The sequence below is a fragment of the Protomyctophum bolini genome (assembly GCF_963924005.1).
Source record: "Protomyctophum bolini genome assembly, chromosome: 16".
NCBI classification, from domain to species: Eukaryota; Metazoa; Chordata; class Actinopteri; order Myctophiformes; family Myctophidae; genus Protomyctophum; species Protomyctophum bolini.
Window position 1 is genome coordinate 4,090,179 of NC_137877.1, and position 21,004 is coordinate 4,111,182.

The window sequence follows — 21,004 nt, forward strand, 5'->3', positions numbered from 1 at the left end:
CCTTGAGACCATTTATTTTGCTTTTGAGTGAATCGATTAGATAAACACCATTATGCTCTATGCCGTTGCATTGCTGCTGACTCATTTTTCAGAATGAAAAAAATATATATATAAATAAAATTAAATAACCATACATGCAATCCTCTGCCCCGCAAATGATCAGAAGTGAGAAATCAATTATCCACCCTGCTGGGGATATCTACTTTAACGATCATCCTCTCTAACTAGGTTTGTTTTATTGCGTATGATTGCTGCTTCAGACTTTTTTCTTTTATCTGGGACAAAAATTGTCTCTCAAAGTGAGGGGGAATAATGGATGTCGGGCGGTATAAAGGGAATGCCAAGTGGGGGATTTAGGCTTTGAAATCAAGCTCCCCCTGTGTGGCCTGAGACAATCTTATCTGTTAGTTAACATTCTCCACGGTCTCCCACAGCTAGAAATAAAAGAAAAAATGGAGGGTTTGGCCCCTCGTCGTCGTCCTAATCTGTGATTTCACACTGGAGTGACAGTATCACGGAGGACCAACTGGGTGGAGAAAGAAAAGGTGATTGCAAAAGAAGCCGAAAATGATTTTTTCACGCGGGGGGGGACTCCTTTTTGTCTGCAGAGAACCGATGGCATAAAAAAACTGTGATATATATAAAAAAATCATTAAGATGTACAACTTAAGAGCTTAACACTAAACGTGTCTGCGAAATTAGCTTCCCATTTTGTGCCTGATACCGGACATCTCCATTGCCGCTTTATACCAGACAGATTTGGTATTACGGCTCATGGGTGCTTTTAAACCCAAATGTGTGTTGCCAAATTAGCAATTTTGGGGAAATCGTTGCCAACACGCCCACACCTCCAGGCGCAAATAACGGTGTCGGCATAATGATATATTATATGATATAGTACTTTATTAATTATAATATAATTAATTATTAGCCACCACTAGCATCCATGGTAGGAACAGCCGGAACCGTGCACGCGGCCTTTAGTGACTTTAGGGCTCATAATGGGACAAAGTACGACGTTCTGAGCTCATAACACATGTAATGTGTCATAACGGCAATTATACAACTCACTTGGTTTGAGAGGCCTTTTAGAGTTGCATTTGATTTATACCCAGATTTCACTTGTACTGATTATCTCCGCCAGGCTGCCGGAAAGGCCTCCGGAAGGCGGGCATTATGTTTTATGTGAATGAAATCATGTCGACTAAATCAGGCATGTTGTCACTTTAAAGGGTGCTTATATATCATTATTTTGTATAGTCTTACAATGCAATTTTTTTATTTTTTTATTGCAGCTCTGAATAGCAAAGCAAAAGTGTGAAAAACCAAAATACCAAAATGAATGTGAGAAGATAATTAAATAATGAGATCCAGATTCTCCCTCATATGTTTCTGCACAAAAAATAACGACATTATGGATGCAATTAAAGCATCCAAACGTGTGAGATCCCAGACAGACGTGGGCCTGTGGTCTGTCAGCGGGAAATTATTTGCGTCATTAACACGACGCAGTGGAGTACAGAGTGTTAACCACATGAACCCCAGCGGTCATATTTCTGGGACATTTCACAATGGGAGAACATTGTGTGAAAATAGACAGACATTCTTTCTTGTTGTTGACCTTGAACATCGTCTCTACTCTCAGTGAAGATATTGGACGTCGTCCACTATTAAACTCATGTATTAAACCGTCTGGATTCCATCGTGTAGAAGTAGAGAGACAAATTAAACTCATCTCTGTGTGTGTATATTATGTATTAATTGTCTTTCTTCTAATTATTTCTAGACAACCATAGCTGTCCTGTTGAACAGTTCATATACTGTATATTATGTATTCAGTGTCTTTCTTCTAATTCTTCCTCTAGACAACCACAGCTGTCCTGTTGAACAGTTCTTTCTTCTAATTCTTCCTCTAGACAACCACAGCTGTCCTGTTGAACAGTTCTTTCTTCTGATTCTTCCTCTAGACAACCACAGCTGTCCTGTTGAACAGTTCTTTCTTCTGATTCTTCCTCTAGACAACCACAGCTGTCCTGTTGAACAGTTCTTTATTCTGATTCTTCCTCTAGACAACCACAGCTGTCCTGTTGAACAGTTCAAGTGCAACAACAATCGCTGTATCCCTAAACGGTGGCTCTGTGACGGAACCAATGACTGTGGAAACAACGAGGATGAATCCAACAGGACCTGCTCCGGTGGGTAAACGAATGAATGAACGAATGAATGAATGATTAGACTACAAGAATCATATTTTTTCTCTTTTAACTTGATCGAAAAGGTTTAGGCAGAATCTAGTAGCTTATTAACTCATTTATTGCGGCTAGCCCCGAGGGATCGCGACCCACGGGTTGAGAACCCCTGATATAGACGGAGTATATTTGGGGCCTGGGATATGACGTCCGCTAGCGTCGGGGGCCGTAGATCAGACGGTTCTGATTTATTTTTATTTTTTATAGTAAGTCGACTCAAGTAGGAATCAAGTACTAAAGATCAATGGTTTACAGACAGTACATCGATTTTTAAACTTTTTGGTGAGTTATAAAAATCCCTTTCCTCGCAGATGGATTCTGTTAGATCTAAACACGTTGAACAGAAGCATACGGTGTTGTGAGAGCGTCTAGACCTGCCATGTTCTGCTCTGTGTTCTCACAGAGCTCCGGAGAGGAGCACGTCTATCAGATCAATCTCATTGCGTGAGATCTCTGTATAACATCAAAGAAGTTTAGCGCCTACAAAGAGGACGACTTTCCTTTCCCCGAAAACTGAGTGCATGTCAGAATCACAGCATGGCTCCATCCATTCTACATCCATCCCTCCCTCCCTCCCATATAACGTCTCTACTGTGTAGCTGTGGGGCGGGGGGCAACGAACGATGTGCCTCTCAGGGGGCTGGGTTAGCCTTTGGAGGTTCGATCAATGAGCATTAGCTTGGAGGATGATAAATGCCACCCTGTCGTCGAGGTTGACATGCATATTACACGGCAGTGAGAGATCACAGGGCGTTGCTGTCACGCGTGCGTGTGCTGTCCTGTCTGTCCGGCCCGGGTAAGCAGCGTGTTGACTGCAGGGAGCACCGTGAAGCGACTGCCGATTTCCCCCGTGTTGGCCTTCACATGGCATCGTAACCCCTTTGTGTGTGATTGAGCGATAACCTGGGAGTGCGTGCCGCCGTGCCGGGGTGCACGTTATGACATCCCCGCTGATGTGGCGATCATTGGAGGTGTCACTGTCACGCCACACAGCCCCCCCCTTGACACGTCGGCATTTGAGAAAATATTTCTTAGTTGCAGAACCGCGCTCTCTTAAAATAAATATGGGATGAGTAATAAAAGCAAAAGAGGAAAAAAAGAATAACTAGAAAAAGTGTCACAGGTCTCCACCAGGAGGATAGGAGTGTGTGTGTGTGCGTGCATTATTTTGGGGGGTCCCCAAATTATATTTTAAAAAAAAAGTTTTGTAACTGAATGGCTGGAAAATGGAAATGAAGAGTTTACATAATAGTACACTACACATATACACCCTCCCTAATGATTATCTGGTTTCAGTATTTTTTTATGGTGTATTGTCTCTATTATTAAGGTTATTGTAGCAGTCAATTTATATTGGGGGGCAGGGAGGGGGGTCCCGAGACACTGCCAAAGCATCTCTGTGGGGGCCCCCGGCCCAAAACGTTGAAAACCTCCTGGGGTACGAGTAAGTGTACTTATAATACGTTGCACCGCTGACCGCTGCCTTGTGCCTTGCTCTCCAGCCCAGCCCTGCCAGCCCAGCCAGTTCTCGTGTGCCAACGGCCGCTGCATCCCCCACGCCTGGAGCTGTGACCGCGACGACGACTGCGGCGACATGTCTGACGAGACGGCGTCCTGTGGTGAGTCTTTTTTCTCCGTGTGCGCGTGATAGCTGCACCCTCTGGTGACAGACAGACAGACAGACAGACAGACAGACAGTTCTGCCTAGGGTTACATATTAATCGCTCACTACATTCGCAATCACTAACTTTCCACCTTCTCCATCTTCACTGACTTCAAACACATCATAAGAGCTACATTGTGCTCTTATCATCCGTGTTCTGAGCCTCAAACCGGTTCCGTACGAACATGTGAACACTTCACCTTGCCAGCCTGCCTCCAATACTCTCACCACAATGACACTTCCATGACAATGACCCGTACACAGAACACACTCGACAAATCTAAGCCTGCATGTGCAGTTGTGCACTGAAGGACTGGCACAGAAATGATCCTTTCAAACAGCAAAATGAACGAATGCAGTATGAAGCAGGTCCATATTGGACATGTTATGTTCATTGTTGTGTCCTATCAAACAGCAAAATGAACGAATGCAGTATGAAGCAGGTCCATATTGGATCTGGATCTGTTGTGTCCTATCAATCAGCAAACGGTGAAGCAGTTAACCATTAACATTGTGTCCATTTCTGTTGCGACGGTCTTAATGCGATCCCCAACTTCAAGAAAGGAAAGGAAAGGTACTATGTTTACCCAGCAGGGTAACTGGACTAAGCTCAAGAACTTGTTTACAGCCAGGCCCTGCTCATAGAACATTTCATGGTAGAGGAGGTTCAATGCTTTGTCCAAGGGCACTTCAGCGGTGGTAATTCTAACGTGCCGGTCCGGGGATACGAACTATAGCGACCTTCCGATATCAAGACCCCTCCGCCACCGCTGTCTCAAGTCATTTGACTTTTGTGGCTCCCTGCCTAATCCCGTTTGATACCCCTGCAGTCCACACTGCGTGAAAAGAGGAGTTAACGGACTGTATTGTTCCCGTAAACCTCAAGTTTAGCAGCATATACAGTTAATATACGATAATATACAGGTGTGATGGTACAAGTCTGGAGTTTACAGGAGTTTGTTGTAAAGTTTAACAGGAGTTTCCTGTAATATACACATCCGTAATCCAAGCTTTTTGCGCAGTGCCAAGGTCTACATGGGAGCTGCAAATATTCCCTTTAACCAGGTAAATAATATAATGAGGTTTCTCCTCCGACTGAGGCAATATGTGTACACTTTGTTCTGTTCTCGGGAGTCTGATTTCTTTCAATTAATCTATCTACAAGCTCAGCAATTTAATAGAATGTTCGCTAAAAAAATCACAACACATTTAATGGGACTTGATAATCAAATTGAAAGAAATAACACCGTAATATAAAAATGAATTCCCATCAGTGAAATTACTACCGTGTTTGTCCCTCCTGATAAAAATTCTCTATAATTTCAGTATAGTTGAAGCACAGATTTTGTCCAAAACTCACAACAGCACACACACTATTATATTTAGATACAAGTTTACTTTGCGTGTAAAACATTTCACCACGTGAGAGAGATCGGGGCCCTCGCGTTACGAGGTGGAATTATTGATGCTGTGTTCTTTGGAGCGGGATGTGTAATATAACTACATGCCTCTCGCAGCCTTGGAAAGCCGTGCCAAACAACTTGTGCAGTTCAACATAGTTCACACTGTTCTGAAAGCCTGAGCCTCGGAGGTATTATACAATCCATCAGCCTCGCCACGTACAGTACGTCCCGGAATACACTGGGAGCGTGTGTGTGACGTGTGTGTGAAGGGGGGGAGGGGGAGGGGACGGACGGACGGTACCGTTTACTGTACAACAGGGAGTAGAAGAACAAGCGCACGGTGCTTCATGTCAACATTCCTCAGTTCCTTAACCAATTTTGACCTGAGATCAGATTCTAAAAATGTCTTCTACATCCTGACTGTTTTCTGAAAAAGCTATGTTTCTATGACAGTCGTACTTCGGTCGATTTTTCAGAAATAGCAGACATATGAGCTCGTAGCGCGCCACTCGGTGGCGCGCTACGAGCTTGTATATCTGCTATTTTCCAATAGCTAAAGCATAACATAATGCTTAAAACACCATCAGGGGTTCCCGCCCAAAATGGCTTAATGACAGTAAGGTTAAGGAGTTTAAAATAAACAAATAACATAGGCGGAGACGGCTGAATTATCGGCATACATTTAAACAGTGTGGGTAAAAAATTAAGTCTTAAAAGTCCCCCCTGTCTTCCCCTTTGAATCACTATTTGTATTCCATCAGGGGTGTGTGTGTGTGTGCGTGTGCGTGTCACGTGTGTGTGTGTGTGTGTGTGTGTGCGCCTATGCACGTGCACGTCGTGCGTGCCAATTGCTGCGCGGTGCGGTTTCGTTCCCTTTGTGTTGTCCTAAACCCTGCTCCGGTACTCCTCCTCTCCCTTTGTGTTGTCCTAAACCCTGCTCCGGTACTCCTCCTCTCCCTTTGTGTTGTCCTAAACCCTGCTCCGGTACTCCTCTCCCTTTGTGTTGTCCTAAACCCTGCTCCGGTACTCCTCCTCTCCCTTTGTGTTGTCCTAAACCCTGCTCCGGTACTCCTCCTCTCCCTTTGTGTTGTCCTAAACCCTGCTCCGGTACTCCTCCTCTCCCTTTGTGTTGTCCTAAACCCTGCTCCGGTACTCCTCCTCTCCCTTTGTGTTGTCCTAAACCCTGCTCCGGTACTCCTCCTCTCCCTTTGTGTTGTCCTAAACCCTGCTCCGGTACTCCTCCTCTCCCTTTGTGTTGTCCTAAACCCTGCTCCGGTACTCCTCCTCTCCCTTTGTGTTGTCCTAAACCCTGCTCCGGTACTCCTCCTCTCCCTTTGTGTTGTCCTGAACCCTGCTCCGGTACTCCTCCTCTCCCTTTGTGTTGTCCTAAACCCTGCTCCGGTACTCCTCCTCTCCCTTTGTGTTGTCCTAAACCCTGCTCCGGTACTCCTCCTCTCCCTTTGTGTTGTCCTAAACCCTGCTCCGGTACTCCTCCTCTCCCTTTGTGTTGTCCTGAACCCTGCTCCGGTACTCTCCCTTTGTGTTGTCCTAAACCCTGCTCCGGTACTCTCCCTTTGTGTTGTCCTAAACCCTGCTCCGGTACTCCTCCTCTCCCTTTGTGTTGTCCTAAACCCTGCTCCGGTACTCCTCCTCTCCCTTTGTGTTGTCCTAAACCCTGCTCCGGTACTCCTCTCCCTTTGTGTTGTCCTAAACCCTGCTCCGGTACTCCTCCTCTCCCTTTGTGTTGTCCTAAACCCTGCTCCGGTACTCCTCTCCCTTTGTGTTGTCCTAAACCCTGCTCCGGTACTCCTCCTCTCCCTTTGTGTTGTCCTAAACCCTGCTCCGGTACTCCTCCTCTCCCTTTGTGTTGTCCTAAACCCTGCTCTGGTACGTCTCCTCTCCCTTTGTGTTGTCCTAAACCCTGCTCCGGTACTCCGTTTCGTTCCCTTTGTGTTGTCCTAAACCCTGCTCCGGTACTCCTCCTCTCCCTTTGTGTTGTCCTAAACCCTGCTCCGGTACTCCTCCTCTCCCTTTGTGTTGTCCTAAACCCTGCTCCGGTACTCCTCCTCTCCCTTTGTGTTGTCCTAAACCCTGCTCCGGTACTCCTCCTCTCCCTTTGTGTTGTCCTAAACCCTGCTCCGGTACTCCTCTCCCTTTGTGTTGTCCTAAACCCTGCTCCGGTACTCCTCCTCTCCCTTTGTGTTGTCCTAAACCCTGCTCCGGTACTCCTCTCCCTTTGTGTTGTCCTAAACCCTGCTCCGGTACTCCTCCTCTCCCTTTGTGTTGTCCTGAACCCTGCTCCGGTACTCCTCTCCCTTTGTGTTGTCCTAAACCCTGCTCCGGTACTCCTCCTCTCCCTTTGTGTTGTCCTGAACCCTGCTCCGGTACTCCTCCTCTCCCTTTGTGTTGTCCTAAACCCTGCTCCGGTACTCCTCCTCTCCCTTTGTGTTGTCCTAAACCCTGCTCCGGTACTCCTCCTCTCCCTTTGTGTTGTCCTAAACCCTGCTCCGGTACTCCTCCTCTCCCTTTGTGTTGTCCTAAACCCTGCTCCGGTACTCCTCCTCTCCCTTTGTGTTGTCCTAAACCCTGCTCCGGTACTCCTCTCCCTTTGTGTTGTCCTAAACCCTGCTCCGGTACTCCTCCTCTCCCTTTGTGTTGTCCTAAACCCTGCTCCGGTACTCCTCCTCTCCCTTTGTGTTGTCCTAAACCCTGCTCCGGTACTCCTCCTCTCCCTTTGTGTTGTCCTAAACCCTGCTCCGGTACTCCTCCTCTCCCTTTGTGTTGTCCTAAACCCTGCTCCGGTACTCCTCCTCTCCCTTTGTGTTGTCCTAAACCCTGCTCCGGTACTCCTCCTCTCCCTTTGTGTTGTCCTAAACCCTGCTCCGGTACTCCTCCTCTCCCTTTGTGTTGTCCTAAACCCTGCTCCGGTACTCCTCCTCTCCCTTTGTGTTGTCCTAAACCCTGCTCCGGTACTCCTCCTCTCCCTTTGTGTTGTCCTAAACCCTGCTCCGGTACTCCTCCTCTCCCTTTGTGTTGTCCTAAACCCTGCTCCGGTACTCCTCCTCTCCCTTTGTGTTGTCCTAAACCCTGCTCCGGTACTCCTCCTCTCCCTTTGTGTTGTCCTGAACCCTGCTCCGGTACTCCTCCTCTCCCTTTGTGTTGTCCTAAACCCTGCTCCGGTACTCTCCCTTTGTGTTGTCCTGAACCCTGCTCCGGTACTCCTCCTCTCCCTTTGTGTTGTCCTAAACCCTGCTCCGGTACTCCTCCTCTCCCTTTGTGTTGTCCTAAACCCTGCTCCGGTACTCCTCCTCTCCCTTTGTGTTGTCCTAAACCCTGCTCCGGTACTCCTCCTCTCCCTTTGTGTTGTCCTAAACCCTGCTCCGGTACTCCTCCTCTCCCTTTGTGTTGTCCTAAACCCTGCTCCGGTACTCCTCCTCTCCCTTTGTGTTGTCCTAAACCCTGCTCCGGTACTCCTCCTCTCCCTTTGTGTTGTCCTAAACCCTGCTCCGGTACTCCTCCTCTCCCTTTGTGTTGTCCTAAACCCTGCTCCGGTACTCCTCCTCTCCCTTTGTGTTGTCCTAAACCCTGCTCCGGTACTCCGTCACAAAACACTCCGGGATGTAAGCAGTAATTAAAGTTCATGCTCGGCTTCATTCAATCATAATCAAGCTGTGCTGCTGCAAAAAAAACATATTCTTCTCCTTCTTCTTCTCCCATACTGTTGTTGTCTGTGATTCCTTCACTCCTCTATTTACTTACTCCATAGGAGTTCACCCTAGCTGGATGCTCACTTAGCAGACACTGTGGTGCCTGATTTCAGGCGAGATAAATAAGCATTGAAGCGTATCCTTGAAGCTAATATGGTTTCTGCCTCGCGTTTGAGTAAATGGTGCGCTGTGACTGGCCAGTCGCTGTGATTGACAGACTACACCTAACCCTAACCTTAACCTCAGTAAAACTATACCTAAACCTAACCCTAACCTCAGTAAAACTATACCTAAACCTAACCCTAACCTCAGTAAAACTATACCTAACCCTAACCTTAACCTCAGTAAAACTATACCTAAACCTAACCCTAACCTCAGTAAAACTATACCTAAACCTAACCTTAACCTCAGTAAAACTATACCTAACCCTAACCTTAACCTCAGTAAAACTATACCTAAACCTAACCCTAACCTCAGTAAAACTATACCTAAACCTAACCTTAACCTCAGTAAAACTATACCTAAACCTAACCTCAGTAAAACTATACCTAAACCTAACCCTAACCTCAGTAAAACTATACCTAAACCTAACCCTAACCTCAGTAAAACTATACCTAAACCTAACCCTAACCTCAGTAAAACTATACCTAAACCTAACCCTAACCTCAGTAAAACTATACCTAAACCTAACCTCAGTAAAACTATACCTAAACCTAACCCTAACCTCAGTAAAACTATACCTAAACCTAACCTCAGTAAAACTATACCTAAACCTAACCCTAACCTCAGTAAAACTATACCTGAACCTAACCCTAACCTCAGTAAAACTATACCTAAACCTAAGCCTAACCTCAGTAAAACTATACCTAAACCTAACCTCAGTAAAACTATACCTAAACCTAACCCTAACCTCAGTAAAACTATACCTAAACCTAACCTCAGTAAAACTAAGCCTAAACCTAACCCTAACCTCAGTAAAACTATACCTAAACCTAACCCTAACCTCAGTAAAACTATACCTAACCCTAACCCTAACCTTAAGGCTTAAGCTCAGTAAGAAACCCTTTTAGCATCCTTGAAAACAAGCCCAAAAGGGGCACTTTGGACATCATTTGAAAATAGCCGATCTACAAGGTTGTATAGTTCCACTGCAGTGACTGTGTATTGTAGGACACTTGACGCCCTGTGGTGCAGGGGGCCGCATGGTGCCCACCCGGCTCAGATTGACGCTGATTTGTATTTGTTTTGTCAGTAGTTTAGCAGATACAATCTCTGTGCATTGATCTCTCCCCCAAAGTCACCATTATTTATGAATGTGCGGTGCATCATTTTTTTTAGCCCCGGCGCGCACTGTTTACTACTTGAAAAAAAACCTCTATTATTTATGGATGCCATTCCTTCATTTTTAATGAATGTTAACCCATTTTGCGCGGGAACCCGTTTTGGTGTTATTGAAAAATAGCAGATCTACAAGCTCATAGCGCGCCACCGAGTGGCGCGCTACGAGCTTGTAGGTCTGCTATTTTTGAATAATCGAAGAATGACTGACATAGGAACATAGCTTTTTTTTTCAGAAAACTGTCATTTTCAAACAGACATTTTTTAGAATCTGATCTCAGGTCAGAATGGGTTAAATTCCAACCAGACGATCGCTGTCACTGCGGAGACATAATGTATTTGAGGAGGGGAAATATATACTGTTGGTTGGGAGATGATTCTTGTTGGATGTAGCTAGAGATATGAGTCTTCTACCCCCCCCGTGTGCCTGTAGCATCCAGCGCAGCAGGGAACCCGACAAATCAATGCAAATGTAGACTCCAGTTTCTTTTCAAGCTGCAAGTCAATAAAAGCTCCAGGCATCCGGTAAAAATAATGTGTGAAATATATAAGTCCTAAAGATAAAGTAGGTAGCCTACTGTGTATAGGAGATGGGGAGGGAGAACACGAGGCAGATTGCCTCCAGGCAAGTTGTTAACACTACCAATTCCAACCCCGTTCTCAAACTTTTATTTTATTCCAAGGACCAAGCACCATAATAACTCTGAGATTTGCAAATGGAACCAAAAATGGGCCTGTAACTAAGGGTCCATTTCTCAAGTAACTGTTGTTAGATTAAATAATCTTCCAAAGATGAAGGAATGATAAAGTTCTTCAGGGTGAAGTATTGAGAATGTATTAAGAAAATTAGGCAGAGTAACAACATACAGAGAGTGAGGAACAGGCCTCCTCCTTGCCTGTTCCAGCAGCCTCTTTCAACCCCATTCTCAGACCGTTCTTATAGTCTAGTCTTAACAGAGATGTTATACTGAATGTCCATATACGGACCTGTGCTAAACATAAGGGCGACACACAAATAAGTATACCTTTATAGCTGACAGCGTGGAGGAGTCATAAAGTCAGCTGTTAGATTGACAGCTGCATGAATTAGACTGAGCACATTGGTGAGCAAAGAGCCTTAATGGAAGGAAGATAAATACACAATAATGCATATACTGTATGTGACACTGTAGTTGGCATTCTAAAATTCCCATTTCTTTGGTCATTGGACCTCACTTTGAGAACGTATTATGCAATATTGTACGTGTGATTGAATCTGTGTTTTATTTCTTGACAAAGTTGTCAATATCATTCAGTCTTATAGTCTCAGTCTATATTTTTATTCCGTTTTTCGTCAGTATAGAGGTATGTAGTTGACAGACTCTTTTTTTTCCCCTGTTTTCTTGGCGGAGCAGATGTTGTCTTGATTACGGCGCTAATTTGTTTTCTGCAGTGTGCATGGCAACTGTCTCCATGTGGCCCACTGGTGTGACTGCATGTCTAACCCAACGGTCTGTGAAAGAGGGGGGGCTTTGCAGCACAGGCGCTACTAAACTGCCAACAGCCATACGGGGTACACTATTAAACTATATATAGTTTGTGTTACAGCCTCAGTATGGTCGTTTGTTTCCCGCCATTGATTAAACTGTTCAGGCACTCGGGCGTTCAGTCAATTACATTATTCAGATTAACCCTTTGGAACCGGGAAAGCCTTAATTCCATACTTTGCTTATATATGTATGTTCTTAAAAAATATAGCAGATCTACAAGCTCATATAGTGCGTCACTTTGATACAATCTTGAAAATTGCCACAACTCTTTGAATATATATATATATTTTTTTTTTAAAGCAAACATTTTTAAATCATTGATTGATTGATTTAAATATTTGCAGAATTACAGTATATTTCAAGCACAAACTCAATACAAAGACTGTTAACTGTGAGTGGACGACCCCAATTAAGCATTACACTTGTTTACAACATATATAGGGTCCACCATGTTCAATTCATCAAAACATTTAGAGACGTACAAATAGACACTTCTATAATAGTCAAAGAACAGAACAGAACAGGAATTCATCATAAAGGGGAACAAAGGGAGAAGAAACATATACAATTCTTTGTTTCTGGGGGTCCCTGCTCTGGAACAAAATATATTTTTTAAATACGTAATTTGTAGGGGTCCTTCAAATGAAGAGGTTTTGAGTTTCACGGATATAGAAACCTAGGTTTTCCAGAAAAAAACTGTGCTTAGAAGACATTTGTAGAATCATGCCCTCGGGTCTTAATGGGTTAACCCTAAGAATAGACACACACACACACACACACACACACACACACACACACACACACACACACACACACACACACACACACACACATCTGCGGACGGATCATTCTTCTTCCCTCCCGTCCCGCGTCGTCGTCTTAATGTGGTGATCAGTCTTTTTGTTTTAGAAGCATAGACTTGTTGCTAACATCTTGTTCCAATTTGACGTTACTAAATTAGAAAGTTTGATGCATGCGTCTAATGCTGTGATGTGACGCATTGATCTCACCAGAGCCTTGTTGTTGGGTAACTCTCCTAATTAAACCATTCTGGGCAGGAACCCCTTTTGGTGTTTGGCATTATGTTATGCTTTAGCTATTGAAAAATAGCAGATCTACAATCTCGTAGCGCGCCACCGAGTGGCGCGCTACGAGCTTGTAGGTCTGCTATTTTTGAAAAATCGTTTTTAACTCAAATCTTTGCTTCTGGGGAGGGTCCCTAGATCATCATATTTTCAGATGGGGGGGTCTCGGAGGCCAATTACTGATAATATTTGGGGTCCTTGACATGAAATATTGAGTGATACACGTAGGCCTATAAGAAACATAGGTATTTCAGAAAACTGTCAGGATTTAGAAGACAATTTTTTTCAGGCCTGAATGGGTTAATAAAGCATGACATGGAGTCATACACTGTTCAACGTGACATACAGAAATGCACACACGCCAAACGGGTTGGCTCCAGATGGACGCTTTTAACCCATTCTGACCTGAGATCAGATTCACACGAGATTTCCACTGGACACACACTGGTCTGATGAATCCATTCTGACCTGAGATCAGATTCTAGAAAAATGTCAGTCGTTCTTCGATTTTTCAAAAATAGCAGACCTACAAGCTCGTATCGCGCCACTCGGTGGCGCGATATGAGCTTGTAGATCTGCTATTTTTCAATAGCTAAAGCATAACATGATGCTAACACCAAAATGGGTGCCCGGTCAGAATGGGTTAATATATTGACTGCTGGAATAAATCACATGTTATTGAGTGGTGCGACCACTCCAAGGAACAGCAATGTCCGTGTTCACCTATATGTACCTATGTGTCCGCCTGTGTGTTAATGAGCACGAGTATGACTATTAGTACCAGTAGGGGCGCTGTTGTGCCAGAAACGGAGAGAGAGAGATAGTGCTGCACTGTTGCCTGCTAATGAGAGAGAGAGAGAGGGAGAGAGAGAGAGAGAGAGAGAGAGAGAGAGAGAGAGAGAGGAGTTGCACCACTCAGTTCAAACGGGTGTGATTATTATTTTTTTGGACATCCAAGTTTCTCAGCCGACAGCGACATATTCTATACAGCACTATAGGCTACTGTATATAATGTAGATTTCATCGTTTTCTTTTTTTTATTTATTATTCATTTATTTATTGTTTTGGTCCAGTCTGTATGCTATAGCAGGTTATTGTATGATAATCATTGTGAATACAATCGGCCGTGGTTGCATTTTGTCTCCCCGTGCTCTTCTATTGAGACATTTATAGATTGTGTCAAAGGTCATGTTTCAAAGAGATCAATGTGACTTGAAGAGTCAAGATTCTTATCTCCCCTGAGCAAGCAAGGCAGGCTTTATTAGCTCTATGGTAAAAAACAAACAAACAACAACAACACAGGCAAGGAGGCAAAACCAAGGTGCTCAGGAGGTGTGCAGGTATAAAAATAGTACAAATAGTAAAAAGCTGCTCCTGGGATCAATCGGGATAACACATCGATATAGAACAAAGGAGAGATACAATGTTTACACCTATACGGTCTTCAACAACAACAACACTACTTGTTGTTGCACAGGAAACTGGGTTCACGTCTTGGGTATAAGAGGAAATATTATACAATTGTAAATTATTAATATTTATATCAATGATGTAAGTATAGTGAAACTAAAATATGTTTGTGGTGTACGGTATTCCCCTGTGCTCTGACCACCGGGTGCTTTGTCCTATATGGTCGTATACGTCCAACTTCTATAAAAAAGGAAAGGGTGCGGCACTCAGCAAAAAAAGTCTATTTACCTAATTTAATAGTCCATAATGTGCCACTCTGCAGTAAACGTTTTGGGCAGTCATGACGCCAAGCGATGAAGGCTGGAGAGGGCCAGAGACCTTTAGTGTGGATAGAGTGGCACATTATAGGACTATTAAATGAATTAGATAGACTTTTTTTTGCTGAGCGTGACGCTTTCCATATAATCAGCGATGCCACTAAAAGCTGTGTTTGTTGACAGGTAACGCTGGAATTAATCAAGTGCTTTTTTTACAACGGTATACTGTAGCAATATTTATAGTAACTCAGTTTTTATATTATACTTGGACCGGCATGAGGAGAGGTCTCAATCGGAGTACATTAATAATTAATAACAGTAATGGAGTACAATAATAATCTGCAAACATAATGCAGGATATTTAACCCATTTTGGGGAGGGAACCCCTTTTGGTGTTTTGTACTTTAGCTGTTGAAAAATAGCAGATCTACAAGCTCACACGAGCTTGTAGGTCTGCTATTTTATTGAAAAGTCATGAAAATGTGGTGGAAATCTTTAAATATATATATAACTAAAATATTTGCTTCTGGGGGGTCCCTGGAACTACATATTTTGAGATGGGGGGGTCCGTGGCCCAATAGAGATAATTCTGGGGGTCCTTGACATGAAAAAGGTTGAGCACCACTGACATAGAAACATACTCTACTATACAGATTGGAGAATATTTCTTTATTGTATGCATAAAGAAAGTGATCAATTAAAAAGTGAGTTTTAACCACTAAGGCCCTAGAGTAGCCTATATATGGTTGACCACCGCAGTCCCTCAGGGTCCTGTTCTAGTTTACCTTTCTGTTATTGTGTTATTGTGCAAAAAGCTAACAAGCTCACTACCATTCACAGTGTTGTGAGCATGTTGATATTATGATATGCTATTTTCCTGCTGAAAGCTATATCCCCACGGCGCTTTATGTTTTAACCCATTCTGACCTGAGATCAGATTCATACGAGGTTTCCACTGGACAACACACTGGTCTGATTAACCCATTCTGACCTGAGGTCAGATTCTAAAAATGTAAGTCGCTCTTCGATTTTTCAAAAAATAGCAGACCTACAAGCTCGTAGCGCGCCACTCGGTGGCGCGCTATGAGCTTGTAGATCTGCTATTTTTAAATAGCTAAAGCATAACATGATGCCAACACCAAGATGGGTTCCCGTTCAGAATGGGTTAAGTGGTTAATAATATCAGCGCGGTCTGCACAGAGTTTCTCTTCTACGGAAGGCTTCCTTCAGTGTGTGATCTCGATGCTGAACGTGGAGTGATCTTCAAAGAGTTCTTATCCCGAGTTATCTGATTAATACATCATGCGTTCGTTGCATCTTATGAGAGGCCTCAGACATCCAAGACACTCATCATATCACATACATACCAAGGTCATTAGTGAGTCTTTAGGTTTTATTTTTTATTTCGCTTGAGTTGTAGTTTTCAAGTTTGGTTGTTGTTGTTGTTGTTTAGTTTACATTAGGATCAAGATTCAACGAGATTAGGAAAAAATGCTGATCTACAAGCTCAAGGACATTTTAAGCTCTTATGATATTTTTCATTTCAGTAAATAACAATATTTTGTTTTATCATTTACCAAGTCAACGTAGAGTCGATATTTTTGGAATTTATTCAAGGTGTGGTCAGATATAACGGCAACAACAATAGTTATATAGTTCCAAACACGACTGTATAGTTCCAAACATTGAATCCTCATAATGGGGTATGATATGAAGCACTCACACTTTATTGGAATTCATTGCATAACAGCATGAATTATGACAAGAGGACCCGCTTTAAGATAACATAAAATAAGATAAATCATAAAACATCAAAACAGATCAAACAAACATTACGATCGCGGAGCTGCAAAGATCAAAGAGTGTCGTAACTCTCTCTCTCTTTCAACGGGTCTCGTAGTATAGAGATCAAGTGGTGGAGACACGTGATTGGTGCAGGCATTTACAGGCACCAGGAAGAGGCTGTGCCTCGTGAACATTTGGGCCAAACGTTGCGGGGTTCACTGCGCGCTGCCGCAGTTCAGTGGTTCTGAACACATTTAGACCTGGGAACGATTCTACAAATGTCTTCTAATCTAAATCATGACAGTTTTCTGAAAAACCTAATGTTTCTATGTCAGTGGTTCTCAATATTTCATGTCAAGGACCCCCAGAATGATATGAAATTGAGTCATCATATCGTTGTGCATTTCACACTGCAGCAGGAAGCGTTTATTTTTTATCGGCTGTCATTAAATCTTTGTGGCTTTCACACTAAACGATTGATCGCCGACCACTAGGGATCACACACTGCAAGAGCTCACCAAGATGCGATCCAGACCCGATACATAATAAACTACATGATTTGTTTTCTTATTCCAATTAAATTTGACATGCACGTGCAGGGCCGCGAGACAATGGAACTAACATAGTGTACTTTTTAGTTCTTTATTGGTATAACTTTTGAACCGAATATTAAGACACAGGGCCAATTCTACAAAATGTCTTTGAATGGTTCTCAAACTTTTTCACGTCAAGGACCCCCATCTCAAAAATATGTTGCGGCAGGGAGGGACTGCCAGAAGCAAAGATTTTAGTTCAGAACGGTGGGACAACGGTCAGTGAGTAGAGCAGGCCTTTTCCCTTGAAGGGACATCGGTCAGGGACATCTCTCTGCTGAACGGTGGGACATCCATCGGTCAGGGACATCTCTCTGCTGAATGGTGGGACATCCATCGGTCAGGGACATCTCTCTGCTGAACGGTGGGACATCCATCGGTCAGGGACATGTCTCTGCTGAATGGTGGGACATCCATCGGTCAGGGACATCTCTCTGCTGCTCCCTGCAGCTCCATGTCCCTCAACTCCTGTCTTTCATTCTCAGCCAGAGGTAGAAACGTCCCTTTTTTCCACTTCTTCTGAGAGATCCTTTATTTAACCCATTTTGGGCGGAAACCCCTTTTGGTGTTAGCATTACGTTATGCTTTAGCTATTTAAAAATAGCAGATCTACAAGCTCATAGCGCGCCACCGAGTGGCTTGTAGGTCTGCTATTTTTGAAAAATCGAAAAATGACATAGAAACACAGCTTTTTCAGAAAACGGTCATGATGTAGAAAACATTTTTAGAATCCGATCTCGGGTCAGAACGGGTTAAGACCTTCTTGACCTTTGCTTGCCGTGAAGCCGATATGTCCCTCAGGAAGTGGTTGGTGAGAGGCCAACAGAGCCGCGGCGGCCAACTTCCATTGGCTAGGTCGTTGCTCTCCAGCCTTTCTCTTGGCGTTCTGCCACAGAACCAGCAACACCGGGCCTTTTCCCCTCTCGTACGCTTCCTGGAAGTTCTGCTCCCATGGGACCGTCAAGTCGCTGCGACTGTGCCTCAGGAGGTAGAGCAGGTCGTCCAATGATCCGTGGGTCGGCGGTTCAAATCCCGGCTCCTCCTCCTGTCCACATGTGGAAGTGTCCTTGGGCAAGACACTGAACCCTACACTGCCTCCAATGAGTGGGTCGGTGTGAGCTCGCCACCGTCGGTGTGTGAATGTGGGAAGTGACGACGCTGCAGGCGTCGACTGTTCGCCGCTTCACCTCCCAATGTATGACTGAATGAACCATTGTAAAGCGCTTTGAGCAGGATGTGGCAGAGATTTACCTTGAAAATGTTTTTTTAAATATATAAAATACAACTGACCAAATGCAGGTCCGTGGCCTATAATGCATATCAAACCAGGGGGTCCTTGGATTTAAAAGGGTTGAGAATCACTGCTATAATAAAAGTCATTAGACAAAGATCATGGTTTTGATTCTGTGGCTCAGTGCAAATAAAGCACAATCCTAGTAACTGCAATACACAGTGTACAGTGTGACAACGATACCAAGCTACAGAATGCTCCATCGCTGTGATGCACTGGAGAAAGAAAAAAACAACTAAAGACTGCGATGCCTGAACAGCGGTACTGTTGTTATATAGCGAGCCAAAAATAACCCTGTGTCCAAGAGAGAGCAGTGGGGCTTTAATACTTTAGTACACTACTAAATCTCCACTCCGCTCCTGGTGCTTATAAGAGTTATGGCCGTCTATCAGCTGGGCTGAACTTGGCCTTTTGTCGTGGAAAAATGACATATCCACTTGGGCTGAACGCACAAGACAATGTTTATTGTGAACATCCAACAGCAGGGAGAAAAGCAAAGGAGGTGCAGGTCCCTGCATGGCACAGAGACCAGTCTCATACACTTAGTTTAGTATATCGTATACTGTACTATGTGTATGTGTCCACACTTTTTGGACTTGAGAGCTAATTTCAAAATGACCAGCTCAACAAGATCTACCCACCAAAAAACATTATAATACCCTTGCTGGAATAGGTAGAGTTTTTTTTTGTATTTCATTTGTAATCTACCGACATTTTTGCACAGAAACACTCTTGAAAACAAAGTATTGCATTATGGGTTTGAGCTGACGGGCCCTTTTTTATGTCAGTCAAGTCAACTTAATTCAAGAGGCAGATGCCAAAAATTGTTTTTATATTTAAATGTAATATTCTTTAGGGGCATGTCATGTGATCTACCTGCACAGCCTTTGTGATCTACTGGTATAATCGTGATCTACCTTTTGGGCACCCCTGCGATATACAGTATATAGGCATGCTAATATGATTATATATCAATAATGGTAATGTTGCCATAGTAGAAGTAATAGACAATACGTAATAAACATACGTAATTTCACACACACATTTATTGTAAACAAAGGTTGAGTGTCACGTGTCTACTTGAGAAAGAAAAATAAGTGCATCACATGCTCGGGGGGTGCATACTTAGTTTAGACTAGTCATTGGTTAGACATGGGTTAATTAATGGGTTAACTTATTGCTTTCTAAAACGGTTACAAACATTATAGCAATATTAACCTAATAAAACAATTACATTCACAAAAGTATCTACGCTTTGCGCCACCAGAGCGAGCGAGCCAGAGCCACAACACTTCCTTGTTTTGCTCCGCAAGTAGCCTATGTGACGGGAGAATAGCGCTTGATGTATTTACGGGGCTGCCTGGAGCCACACATTCACAGTCATCTGAGCCAGGCGGTGCTTAGACGCCCGCACGGCATGTGTTTGTAAAGCAATCAAGCACTCCCCTTCCCCAGTTCAGCTACAAGGCTGCAGGATCATACAAAGTGATTGAAGGAGTGGGTTATCGGTGAAATTTACACCGGTCACGTGACAGTAACCAGCCAATCAGAATGAAGTATTGGGACTACCCGTTTTAGAAGGTTAGGTTTAGGTGTGTTGCCCCGTGGGAGGTTAGGTTTAGGGTGAGGGTTTGAGATAGGTTGTAGTTGTAGGACTAATAATGACTGGTCTAACCAATGACTAGTCTAAACCAAGTACTGTCTTATCATGTACATATACGTATGAAACAGTATTATACATAGAAATGTATCTTTATGTATATTCTGTTTCATTCTGTACATGAACTGAAGACCCAAAATAAAACAGTGAAAGTGAAAAGTGAAGTGAAGTCTAAACCATAACTGCACCCCCTGCTCGGCGCATGTAAGCAATCAACTTCCTGGACGCTACTCAAATAAAGCCTGGCCTACAGTACAGTACAGTACGCGGATATCAATGAATCATTCAAGCATGTGCTCGTCATAATTGGGAGCTGCTGTAATGTCACAATGCATCAGTGTGGAAACGACCGTTATTCAAGTCATCCTTGTGTAACCCGTTCTGACCTGAGATCAGATTCTAAAAAATGTCTTATACTGTACATCCTGACAGTTTTCTGACAAAAGCTATGTTTCTATGTCAGTTGTTCTTCGATCTTTCCAAAAAATAGCAGACCTACAAGCTCGTAGCGCGCCACTCGGTGGCGCGCTATGAGCTTGTAGATCTGCTATTTTTCAATAGCTAAAGCATGTCATAATTAATGCTAACACCAAAAGGGTGTTCCCGCCCAAAATGGGATAATTGTAACATTATGCTGTGTCAATGTGTTTATCATCCGTCAATACTACACGTAGATGAGAAAGGACTGCTATAGTTTGTGAGTTCAACTATAAGCTGTTTTGTCACAGGAGTATCAGAGGGTTTTGACACTTTTAGATAGGAGTTTGTTTGTTGGTGGCCAAAGATATATACAGTAGCATGATGTTTACTACACTGTACGTGTAGCTTATTCGCCTTACTGTTAATCCACCCGTTATGTCTACACTCCTCTTGCATCAACTACAGTATGGTGATTGACTGGAAAAAACATGTTTTTGACCTGAGGTCAGTTTCTATAAGTGTCTTCTACATCCTGACAGTTTTATGAAAAAGCT

At 43.6% G+C, this 21,004-nt stretch overlaps 1 protein-coding gene across 1 annotated transcript in view; it reads left to right on the forward strand.

Moving 5' to 3' along the window:
* lrp1bb (low density lipoprotein receptor-related protein 1Bb) overlaps nucleotides 1-21,004 on the forward strand; it is a 634,358-nt gene that overhangs the window by 297,949 nt on the left and 315,405 nt on the right. Inside the window, exons 17-18 of the mRNA XM_080786185.1 lie at nucleotides 2,070-2,195; nucleotides 3,752-3,868. Coding sequence (XP_080642311.1) covers nucleotides 2,070-2,195; nucleotides 3,752-3,868 — 243 coding nt within the window. The remainder of the gene's footprint in view (nucleotides 1-2,069; nucleotides 2,196-3,751; nucleotides 3,869-21,004) is intronic.